The 13157-nt window shown below is 36.7% G+C and overlaps 1 protein-coding gene across 14 annotated transcripts in view; it reads right to left on the bottom strand.

The window, feature by feature from the left end:
- LOC109079703 (transient receptor potential cation channel subfamily M member 3-like) overlaps window positions 1–13157 on the bottom strand; it is a 126436-nt gene that overhangs the window by 33489 nt on the left and 79790 nt on the right. For all 14 annotated transcript variants that reach the window (XM_042754771.1, XM_042754763.1, XM_042754793.1 and 11 more), the window contains exons 7-8: window positions 4004–4178; window positions 1698–1821 (exon numbers count right to left, since the gene is read on the bottom strand). In XM_042754771.1, coding sequence (XP_042610705.1) covers window positions 1698–1821; window positions 4004–4178 — 299 coding nt within the window. The remainder of the gene's footprint in view (window positions 1–1697; window positions 1822–4003; window positions 4179–13157) is intronic.

Genomic DNA, 13157 nt, shown 5'->3' with positions numbered 1-13157 from the left:
GCTGCACTCATCTGCCAACACATCAGACACCCCACTGAGCATAAGCAAACATGTTTGTGAGAGTCAGCTACAGATTATGATGAAGAAAAAATGGTACAAAGCTGTCACTGTGGCAGCACCCTAAGTGCAAAAGCTAAAAGGTACATCATACACCTTATTTACCCTTAAAATGGTACATATTAGTTCCCCAGATGAATACAATACTATTTTAAAAGTACTTATCAGTACTTTAAAATTTCATGTTACATAAAGTGTACATAATAGAACCTTTTGAGAAGGTACTGCCCCAGCATTTTGTGCTTGTACACACTGGTTTAATGCTAAATCTTCAAATTGTGCTGAGACAAATTAGCTTTTTTTAAGTAACTTTTTTAATTTGCTTCCCTTTCAGGTTTAGTTGTGTCTCAAAGGCTTTGTTATCTCACTTTTGAGTCATCAATAAAACATACTCAAGTGGGTGGCATATAAACTAAAGCCAATGTGCTGTCCTCAAACCAAGCTCTCACCTTCAACAAAAAAGTTTGAATCTGAACACAATTGCATTTAAGCCAATACAGCATATAAATACACAAGCTTAAGTAAATAGTCATATGGTGTGTGGGTATAAAGATTCATATCTACGTTTGAGAAGGTCATCTTCATAATGAGAATTAAGATAACACATCTACAGCTAGAGATCATACCTCAGTGGAAATGCATGCATAAACAACACTGAAAAACACAGTTATACAATTAATTTATTAAAAAAAAACATATGGTGTGCATATACACAAAAGTACACATGCACAGACAATGAGTGAAACCACTACAATGACTAAAAGAAGAACGAAAGCATGCGAAATACAAGAACAAACACAAAAATCACTTTGAGGATGTATGATTTAATGACTGAAAACAACGTCTGAAAATACAAACACAACATTGAAATTTAATTTCAATTACATTAACATACAAAGACAAGTATTAATATTTATCAAAAAAATCGCTCCACTACAATACACAAAATATACTACAAAAAATAAAAAAAAAATAAAAAAAAAAAAGAAAGCATATATAAAATAAAAAAGAAAATGTTTCTCCTGGCACTGAAGTTGATTGATAAAACTCTTTATTGGGGTATTTCAAGACATTCTGGATGTATTGGCTGACAGGGGAAGGATAAATGTGAGCTGAGAGCTTTTAGATGAGCTAACTGGAATGTATACTCTAATTGAAAAGTCACACAGATTATGGTCTTGTCAGTCTGGTGAATAATTTAGCAGAAGAGTAATGGATTCAAAAAGATGAAAAGTTTTTGCAGATAATATAAGTAGTATACATAGTACTGTATGTAAGAATAGTTTTACTTTCTGTGCATCAGGGAGATTAAGAGAGAGTGTATGTGTGTGAGAAGCCAATGTGAAGAGATGGTGTCAGGGCCTGAGGAAATGTACTTCATGTGGGCTGCAGAGGTAGTGACATTTATCAGCCCCGAGCTGAAGGGGCCACTTTACACGCATCCCTGACTGTCCGACAGAATAACGGCATGCTGACATGGAGAGGAATGTGCAGCAGAAAAATCTCCTGGTTTATCATGGGTTCACCCTCGTACAAAGAACTCTAAACACAGCAAAAAGGCTCTAGAGGAATGTCTTTAAATCTGTCAGATCTCGGGGGTTAATCATTAGAAAGTTCACAGTCACACAGCACACACTCACCAGTTCTTTCTTCTTCATGCACTCCATCAGAATAATGAAGAGATGCTGGGCCTGTGTCCGGCTGTACGTAAACGTCTTCTGAATGGTGACTAATAACTGGTCTCTCAAAGATTCGTTTATGATTCTAACATGTAGTCAGAGAGAAAGATGAGACTGGGATATCTCAGCAAATCATAAATGCAATGAAAATATTCCAACAGCGCATAACAGTAGGGTTCCGGAAAGGAAAAATCCCATAAATTTTCTCCATAGACAAACTGATTTTTAATGATAACTTACGACCCTTTCAAAAAATGACCCACCACAGCTCACATCAAACCTCATTTTTAATATTTAAATACTCTGTAAAGAACTACACTAGCCATAATCCTGAAGAGAAATCATCATTGGAAATCCTTGAAACAAGAACAGCGGCAAAATAGCTCAACAGTAACCTGTCATAAGGTGGTCTTTTTGTATATTTCCAAATATATTTTGTACATATTTAAATGTTCTGCAGTAAATGATAAACATTAGATTTTTTTTAACCAACTAAAAATGTTGTGTATATTTAAAGACTTGGCATTTAATTGTAAAAATCAGGTCTGTGAATCGACTAATACATTTTAATTAACTACTCATACAGGTTTCTGAGATTAATTGTGATTAAAGGGATAATTCAACCAAAAATGAAAATTTGATGTTTATCTGCTTACCCCCAGGGCATCCAAGATGTAGGTTACTGCAATCCGCCATAAAGCAAGAAGAAGATGATGCAGGCTGCTGTGAAGCGTATTCACAAGAGTTCTAACAGTTCGGACATTGCGTGAATCAGAGGTAAAAAAAAATGATATAAATACTGTTCAGTTTCTTGCACAGACCAATCATATTGTGTTTTTACACATCAATGTATCGTCACGAGCTGCAGGGTTTAATTTGGATTTTTCTGTGCATGTTTTTCTCTCTCTCATAGATTCTGTTACCATTACCAAGAATTGTACTGCTGAGAGACTGCAACGGCTGAAGTTAAAAAATCATAATTTGTGTTCTACTGAAGAAACAAAGTCACCTACATCTCGGATGCCCTGGGGGTAAGCAGATAAACATCACACTTTCATTTTTAGGTGAACTATCACTTTAATCAGGTTCATTTAATCACAATTAATTAACAAGTAACACTGACATTTTTTTTTATAATTAAAATATTCATACAAAGGAATTGGGGAAATGAAATAAACTGCTGTATTAATTGTGTTAATTATTTTTAATGTGTAAAAATGGCAACATTAATTGCAGAAATCTGAGAAATTATATATTTTAAAATATATAATAATCATTGGCTATCAATCAATAGTTCCATATTATAAAAAAAAAAACATACAAACATTTTCATGTAATTTGCTGTGTTTTATGAGATTAGTAGTTCATCTGTTCAGTAGTTCAAAAAATATTTAAAGGGGTCCTATTATGCTCTTTTACAAGGTCTTGATTTTGTTTTGGAGGTGTACTAGAACAGTTTCTCATACTAGGTTATTCAAAAAACATATTATTTTTCACTTATTTTACATTATTACAACACCTCTCTCCCAGTCTGGCATGAATGGCTGGAATAGTTCCTGCATCAAATGAAGGCCCGCCTTCTGAAATAGGAAATGCGCTGTGATTGGTTAGCTGGGCCAGTGTGTGTTGTGATTGACAGCACTCGGCGCCTGGTCGGGAAATGTCATGACCCTTATCATAGCCGCCTGCTGCAACCTTCAGTGTAAATATTACGTCAAAATCAAATCAATTTGAGCACGATTTACAGCGTCTCCGACATAGTGTTAACACTCGTTGCCTTCTCTAGTGCAGCTCAACCAGGTCTCGTCCCATTCGTCGATATTTGTAATATCACAAATCCCGGAAAATATTCGTTGTAGTCCAAACGAGTCGTTCATTGTAGTTTTTGAAAAGTGATTTCTGTTAAATAAAATATCTCCTTTTAAATTGGACTTTGAGCTTTGTAACTTAGCAGATCTTTTTTATGCTCAAACAGCAATGTTACAGACTAAGTAAAGTTGAAAAAGTGAAAAAGCATAATAGCACCCCTTTAAATAAAAAAAAAAAAAAACTCAGGCACATCATGTCTTTATCTCCAATTCCACATTCCTTTTTGTAGTGCTTTGTGATTAATCTCAGAGCTGTTTGGTTTGGTTCATGTCTTAGAAGTGCTTAATTAATGAAAAAAATGCTGAAAAAGTGGGCGTTTTACTGGTGAAAATTATGGTTCAATCCTCATCTATATTGTACTGTTAAAGTATTGTACTGAGAGAGATAAGCTCACATACCCGCCCTCCTCTGAGTACTTATGCCCAAAGGCCAGGATGTCAGAGGCACGGCCGCTGCCATCACACACCACCACAGGCACAGGAGGAGTGTCTCTCAGGTACTCAAGCACGATAGAGATCACATTAGGACCCCCCTCCACTATTAGAGCCACCACTGGAACACCCTGTCCGATCCCTGAGGAGAAAACAGAAACGTGAGAGAGAAACGTGAGCGAGAAAGGGTATATGTGTGCGGCCGTGGGACTGGTTGTTACAAGGAAAACCAATCAAAAAAGATTAAAGGTGAAATGTGTGTTTTTTACCCCTCTGCCAGTTTTTTTGTGCAGAGACAACTAGAGGTAAGCCATTCATAAAGAGTGTAAACACTGTGCTTATGTTGTGCTTTGTTTGTTTGAACGGTCTGATATTTCTGTCCGACTTAACCAATGGTGTGCTTTTTGGTCAGCACTACCTATAATAAGCTATTTACAGGGAATTTATTAGTTTGAAGACAAGCAAAGTGGAAAGTGCAGAAGGGGTGCTGGGAGTGTTTGGAAAAACAATCATTATTTTCAAAATTCCTTTTGTGGAACAGAAATTACACACTTCACCTCTGAAGGGGTAATTCACGCAAAAATGAAAGCTCTGTCCTCATTTATTTACCATCATGTTGTTCCAAACCTGCATGACTTTCTTTTTTTCCATGGAACACAAAAGAAGATACTGAGAAAAATATATCAACTGCTTTTGTTTACATTTTAAATTTTTATGCATTTAGCAGATGCTTTTATCCAAAGCAACTTACAGTGCATTCAGGCTATACATTACTATTATTTTTTTATCAGTATGTGTGTCCCTGGGAATTGAACCCACAACCTTTTGTGGTGCTAACGCAATGCTCTACCACTGAGCCACAGGAACTAGTAATGAGTTCCTTGTAATGAAAGCTAGTGGCGATTTTTACTTTTGTGTTTCACAGCACACAGAAAGTATGTATATGTAGGTAAAGTAGTCATTTTTGTGTGAATTAAAGGTAAAGAAAAAGGAAAGGCATATGAAAAGACAGGCTAGAGTCATTTTGACATGCAAAGGAACAGATTATTCTGCTGAACGGCTGTTGTGACTGACCCTTTAGACATCCTGATCATAACCCAGTTGAGTCTATCAACATGACACCGGACATCCACTTAGCCGCAGTGAACAAAAGATATTCCTCATGAGATACTCCACAGAGAAAGTGTTTCCCTTTTCTCATTTTTATCTGGAAAATTCAAGCACATCCCTGTGTCCTGAATTTGATGACCAAACAATTCCATTCCGATTCACAAGCTCTCAGATTCCAATTGTGATTAATTTCGGTTGTAATGCCAATTCTGCTTACATATGAAAGAAACTCTCTCACTGATGATGCTGTTAAATGATAAGATTCAGACTGTTTCAAACTGTTAACTTTTCTTTTTAAACTATTCATTAAAAGAATCACTCATGGGGGTGCCCCACTAGGGGGGCTCAAAATAAATTAAAGTATTAAAGTATATTCAGTTCACTAATTTTATGACTAATATGTTAAATAAATATACTTGTTTATCTATATGTACTCTGTGTTTCGGAGCAGCTCGAGCCATTTCTCATTGTGCTGTGTGAAATACAGACTAAATGACGGCTCGAAACACCCGACCGCTGCATGAGCATATGATACGCAAACTACAGCTCTCAGCTGGATAAAGCAAACCAGTGTCGCGCTAGTAAAGTTTTGTAGGATGATGATTGTAATCATGATGATTGATGATCCAAACACAGACGTGATCGCATGTTCTGAAAGAGAAATGTTCTGGCTTTGAGCCTCCTTCAGATCAGCTTCAATTTTCCACTTGTTTTTTGGTGCGTTTAGTGATTCTGAATGGATTCTGTAGTTTATATGCAGTCTTTTGGCATCTCCCTGCGTTCTTGTTTGGTATGGCAGGCTGACTTGCGCTTATTTGTTAAAGTTACTTTACAATTGAGCTTTACGTACTTTTAAGTTGTAAAGAATATCTGCAGTGACATTTTTGCAAAGCGTGTTTGCAAAAAAGAACACTGAATGTTTAAATCTATCTTGAATTTGTTTTGTTTAAAAATAATTAAATGGAATTGTAAAGTAATAACACTAGAATATAAAGGTTTTGTCAATAGAAAAGGTTGGGAGGCTTTGCAGTTTTGATTTGGAGAGGAGCTGGGCCTTGGAGACAAAAAGGCTGAGAACCACTGCTGTAAATGATAAAGAGCAGTGTTTCAGACTGATTTGTCTTTCTGAACTACTCATTGAACTATTTATAAGTTTCATTTTTGGAATCAAGCTACAGAGTTTTTAGTGCACACTGAAATGCAAAATTTCTTTTGCTGTCTAAGTACACACTGAACAATCAGATCATTTCTGCATTCAATAATCAGTTGCAGTTTTCAGCAATTTAATTAAAAGGTGTGCATGCAGTGGGAGAGGACCTGTGGGAGAGCAGCTGACCAGGACAATGTCAGATCAGATCAGTCCTACTCCTGCACTCTGACTCTTTCCTACAACTTGATGAGTACAAGTTATGTTGTGACTATAATTCAAAGAGCATGTTGCAGCCAGATCCTCCTACCATTGCTTAAATTATGCAGATATAAAGAAAAGAGATAAAGAAAGAGGGAAGGAGGGAAAAGAAAGAAAGAGGCAGACAGAGAGGTACACCAGATCCACATGTGCTGTCATCATTGTGCGTAAAATGGGTACGGTTACATAAATGTCTCTATTTTTAGCAGCACACTGACTTCAAAAGAAACTGCTGCTCAGCTGGTATAGAAATCAGAAACAGTGGGATTTACTTCTTCACTCCAAACCTCTTCCTCCCACTGTTATCTCTCTTGTTTTCTCTCTTTATCATTTTCTGTTTTATTGAAGTAAAATTTATTGATCAGCAAGCCCTTTCTGCCATGATATTTTTGGGCTTGCTGGAATGCTCAGTTGCCCCCCACCCCCAACACACACACACAAACGCATGCACATGGCAGTTCACTCCCATTCAGCATGGCTGACACTCTGTCTAGACTAGCTCTTATGTTACAACAGGACAAGACATATATTATTCATCTGCCTTCGTTTATGTTCTCAAAAAGTAAAAAGCCAAGGACATGGTCTTTTTCTATTTAAAAATGTTTCATGATATATTATAATATCTTTCATGATATTTTCTAAGTTCTACCATTCACTACATGGCATTTTAAACCATCAATTTATGCATTTGAACAGTGTTTATGGCATTTTGATTCTAGCAACCAAATTCCAGCTAGTTATATATTGTGATATATTCTGTGATATTCCTGCTGTAAATACCAGTTCAGACCAGCATGGATTTCAATGCTGGTCCAAGCTGGTTTATGTTGGTTTGGTGGTGGTCTTAATAGTGGAAAAACATAGTCGTGCTGGATGTCTATATAGGGACTATATAGAAGCCAAATATCTGATATGATATTTATGATGATAGTGGTTGTCCAAGAAAATCTTGCTTGTTAAGCCAGATAAAAAGCCTGGTCAGAAAACCAATATCCAAAAAAGAACATACCGTATGAAGGTCTTTTCAGCAGAGATACACTGTAACCACAGGCACTGTAACAGATGCTAAGAAAAGTTGATTTGGAGAAAAGTAATATGGGCCAAAGGTTTCCAATTTGGGTGTGAAGACCAATAAACATGCTGTCACAAGTCTCAAAGAAAGCGAGAAAGACCAGTCCGAATAAAAAATTAAAAGATTAAAAAAGCAGATGAGTGTTTGCTTGTGCTATTTCATTACAATCTCATTCAAATCTAACCTTTTCTTTCCAACAAGCCTCAGCAGGATTCAAAGAGTCTTTGAAAAGAATCTAGGTGGGCAGGGGTGACAGTGTTTGTTCTAACGGCCGATATCTTCATCTGCCAACTACATCAGTGGCCAGAGAAAGTAAACAACTCAAAGGAGAGTCATTTTTTGAATCTCAGTACAGTCATTTGCCATTTAATCAGAGAATGTCAGACGTGTACCCAGCAGCAAGTCAAACGACTTCTTAAAGCCTCTATTAACATCATTAAAATCCTCATCATCCCTTCATTTTCTATAGCAGATCATCTATTAAAAAGAAGAAATAATAAAGTTTGTTATCTCTCATTAAGTTCAGATCCATTCAGAAGCATGATAATGATGATGCTGGAAATAACTGGAGGGTTATAGTAGTTAAACGCAAACAAAATAAAAAAAGGCTGCAAACTGTTTTTTTTTTTTAAGTCTGAGTTGTTAAGTTTCAGAAACGGTGGCTTTCTGTGATGATGCCCCTGCCAAGCACTTTATGGTTCCCCTGCTATGTTTCAGACACCTACAGTGATGAGTCCTGCGCCTCCAGCTAACTCCATAACCTCTTCACATTTACCAATTGACCTACGGCACCACCACGAGAGGACGGCAGCCCTAGCATTAATAGAACACAAGCCCCTGTGCTCTGGGAGAGGAGAATGAGGAGATGAGGGGTGTTATGGAGACAGGGATGTGTTGATTTGTATGCCCCCTGCCAAGCATGTAGATGGAAGATGAATCTCAATTTTTTAGACCCGTGGAAAAAAAACGGGCAGTTTATTCTTTGTCACTCTCAATCTATTTCATTTACACCTTGTGTGAACAATCCTATCCCCTGCCTGGCAGTGACAAATGGGGTTTGTTTATTTATTCAAGAGATTAAACACAACAGCTAGATACAAGATTCATGTCCAAAACTGGTATAATGTGTGATTGTGAATATAACTGCCATACAAGCAACAATCAAGAACAAACAATTACTAAATGTTTGTTTACAAAAACATTTGTCCAGAGTTTTCTATCCTTCCACAACTCCAATAACTGCAAATACTCACATTACAAGCTTGTTAAACCCTTTATCATCATAGTCCTTAGTACAGAAAATGTCATGCAGAGTATAATGTTCAAAAAAGTCAAGCATTCAAAACCAAAAATGCTATAATTATTTACTTACCCTCATGTCAATCATGTTGAATAATGACTTAAATGTCAATATATTTGTTACACAAATATATATGGCATTAGAAAGCGTTATGCTATCCATTATATGTGCAATGGCTCTTGTACATACATTTTCCTATTTTTACAAACTGGTACTAGGAACTGGTTGAAAATATCGTGTACAAATCGACAAGATTTGTAGCAAGAGTTTCCTGGAGTATTTCTTCAAGAGGGCAAAAACACTCCAATCAAATAATCCTTTAAGAGGGTGGAAAAAAGACACACAGCACCCAATCTGTCTGGTCAATACAGCAGCTATTGCTCCATTATGCTAATATGATGGGACCCACAGAGACCAGCAGCATGGAACAAAATCCAGAAATAAACCATCAAAGTAAAAAGACCAGCTCATCATCTCATCACTTGGAGACCCAGTTAGTGTAAGGGAAAGCTAAAACTGGTTTCTAGGCTAGAAACACCATCGGCCCCAGAGTTTGACGTGACTTTTAATCAGGGGTGTGAATATGACTGGCTACAGCATTGAATAAAAGGTGAAATTCATACAAATGCAATGAAAAAAATTGAGAATATTAATTTAAATGTACATGAAATTATGTCTATGCACAAAACTCATTCAACAATGATGACAATGCATCAATCAATATATTATAAAGGCAAATAATTAGAAACATTTGCAAATTTAGGTCTGATAGAATACAATTTTACATTATAAAAAGATAAGGAGTAAGATGGCCCCCAGGCTAAACATACTGCACAGTTTGACAACTGTCACCTGATATTTGCAGAATATATAAAATACATTTTACTTAAAAGATAATTTAAAAATATTAACTCAAATACTTTAATTTCTGTCTTTTGATATTTTAGTTGAATAATAACAGAATCCCAGTCAAAGAAATGCATCTGAATTACACAATATATATACTGAATAGCACACAGACATTTGATGTATAGCTAGGTCCTTACATATTTGGATTTACAGTTTTGTATTATTTTAACCGTTTGCCAAAACATATTCATGTTACAGTTATATAATATATATGGGCTTAAAGTGCACAGTGTAAGCTTTAATTTGAGGCTCTTCTCATCAAAATTGGAGGAAAGGTTGAGAAATTACAGCTCTTTAATATGTACCTCCTCCTTTTTTCAATGGACCATAAGTAATTGGACAATTGACTCAAAAGCTGTTTCATGGACAGTAGTGAAGCAATTCCTTCACTATTTCTACATCAATTAAGCAGGTAAAAGGTCTGGAATTGATTCTAAGTGAGCCATTTGCATTTGGAAGCTGTTGCTGTGAACCCACATCATGTGGTTAAAGTGTTCTCCATGCAAGTGAAACAGACAATTGTTAGGCTTCAAAACAAAACAAATCCATCAGAAAGATAGCAGGAACATTAGGAGTGGCCAAATGAATAGTTTGGTACATTCTGAGAAAAAAAAAGGATGCACTGGTGAGCTCAGCAACATAAAAAAGCCTGGACATCCATGGGGGACAACAGTTGTGGATGATCAGAGGATCCTCTCCATGGTAAAGAAAAACCCTTTCACAACATCCAGCCAAGTGAAGAACACTCTCCAGGAGGTAGGCATGCCATTGTCAATGTCTACAATCTAGAGAAGACTTCACAAGAGCAAATACAGGGTTCACCACAAGGTGCAAACCATTCATAAGACTTTGCTAAAAAAAACATCTAAAAAAGCCAGACCATTTCTGGAAAGGCATTCTTTGGACAGATGAAATGAAAATCAACCTGTACCAGAATGACGGGAAGAAAAAAGTATTTAGGTGGCTTGGAACAGCTCATGATCCAAAGCATACAACATCATCTGTGAAACATGGTGGACACAGTATAATGGCATGGGCATGCATGACTTCCAGTGGCACTGGGTTACTGGTGTCTATTGATGATGATGATGTGACAGAAGACTGAAGCAGCCGGATGAATTCTGAAGTGTATAGGGATATACTGTTGATTGGGCAGCGCTTCATAGTACAAATAGAAAAGGACCCAAAACATACAGCAAAGCAACCCAGGAGTTTTTGAAGGTAAAAAAGTGTTATATTCTACCATGGCCAAGTCAGTCTCCTGATCTCAACCCGTCTGAGCATGCATTTCACTTGCTTGAGACAAAACTAAAGGGAGAAAGGCCCACAAACAAACAACAACAGAAGTCAGCTGCAAAGGCCTGGTAAAGCATCACAAAGGAGGAAACCCAGTCTTTGGTCATGTCCATGAGTTTTAGACTTTACCTGCAAAGGATTCTCAACAGAATATTAAAAATGAAGATTTTATTTATGATTATATTTATTTGTCCAATTACATTTGAGGTCCTGAAAATTGGGGGACTGTGTATAAAATGGTTTTAATTACTAAGCATTTTATTTTTGTTCGACCACTTTTGTTCTAAAGTTTAAAGTCTGCACTTCAATTTCATCTTGATTGTTTCATTTTCTATTCTGGTGGCATACAGAGCCAAAATTATGAAAATTGTGTCAGTGTCCAAATATTTATGGACCTAACATTATATACTATGAATTGTATATAATATATACATTTTTAATTGTAGAGATGGTATAATAGCCAGCAGGTTATAATGAAAAATGCTTGAATAAGATGCTTGAAAAAATACATCTAATTCACATAATTATTAAATAATTCTTGGGGGGGATTTCTTACACCAACTATCTTTAACATTAACTTTTAAAACAAAAACCCGCAAGAATGAACCTACAAGATGGACAATTGTAATGTACAATTTGTGTATTTTTACTGTATTTGCATAATTCCTTAAGTGAATCAGTTAACCGCTAATTCCAGTCAAGCTAGACCTAACTGTGTACAGCTGAATTAATTCTCATCCTGTCTTATCCTGCAAGGAAATCTTTGCATCCTGTGTACGCTAATCATTGCATCCTGTGTACACTAATCTTTCCCTCACCTGCGTAACATTCAAAAAAGCCCTCCTCATTAGCCCAACAACAGCAAGCACAGATCTGTAATTCATTTTAATCCAGTACCGCTGCAGTGCTTGTCAGACTGTGAATATGTAAGCCGGCCCGCAGCCTGCCGCAATTCTTCCAAAACAAAGAGATTTGATTCCATGTTTGAGGGTCTCTGTAGCTCTGTGAGCCTCATGGTGATGGCTCAGAGTGTTATTGATGTTCTTCCAGTGTTAGAAAGGACAGGTAATAAAATAAAGAAATGAGCTCTGCCCAAAGCCAGAGCAAACACCACCATCACACAGCTGATGCAACAGAGAGAGAGAGAGAGAGAGAGAGAGAGGTGGCAGCAGGCTGAGATAGGCTCTGATATATGAAGCTCCTGTCATGAGTGTGATGTCAGAGTAAACTGGTCTTATCGCAGTCTGAATATGTTGTGAATGTGTCACGGGATGATCTAATGAGCTTAAACATGTTTCATCTGTTCAGCTTACAGGGCTCAAACATGTTTGAAGTCTGAAATTTCCACATGCTATTTATAGGTTGGATGTGTTTTCTTAAAGAGGATATTTTGCCTGTTTAAATGTCAAGGCACTTGCTGGTTTGGGTGATTTGTTTACACGCAGCTTCCTATGGATGAATCAACGTGGGTGAAGCTGGTGTCATTTTTGATGCGAATGATGACGCCTGAGCGTCCCTTTGACTTCCCAGCCCCTCTATTAATCCAGGCATAGGATGACAAAGGGAAGTCCACAGGTCACATGATAAGTTTGGGAGGTCAAACTCTGGCTCACTTCCTGTTGACCTTGTGCTGTATATGGCAGGTAAATTAAATGGCTCATTCGATTCTGTGGAAAAGTGTTACTACTGTGTTTAAATAAAAAAAAAAAAAAAAATTATGCAGATGCAAAAAGTTAGAGAATATACTAAGTGCTGTAATCTGTTTTTTTATTATTATTTCTGAGGCAAATTCACTCTGTTCACGCCAAAACCCTGCATTTCTGCTGCAATCCAGTTTCACAACTCAACACTATTAGCCTGCCATAATTGTTGCATTATTGTTGCTCATGGAAAGCAAGCCGAAACGGCAATTTGATTTCAAAGAGATGTTTCTATACAGCTGTCATTGATAATGGAAGTATTTCTCAAATGACAAATAATTGAACATATATATGGGTGCAGGATAGAAATCTTATGAAAGTATGAC

Source organism: Cyprinus carpio, chromosome A5 (assembly GCF_018340385.1).
Source record: "Cyprinus carpio isolate SPL01 chromosome A5, ASM1834038v1, whole genome shotgun sequence".
Lineage (NCBI taxonomy): Eukaryota > Metazoa > Chordata > Actinopteri > Cypriniformes > Cyprinidae > Cyprinus > Cyprinus carpio.
The sequence above is the reverse complement of the archived record's forward strand: the minus strand, read 5'-3'. Positions and strand labels throughout refer to the sequence as shown.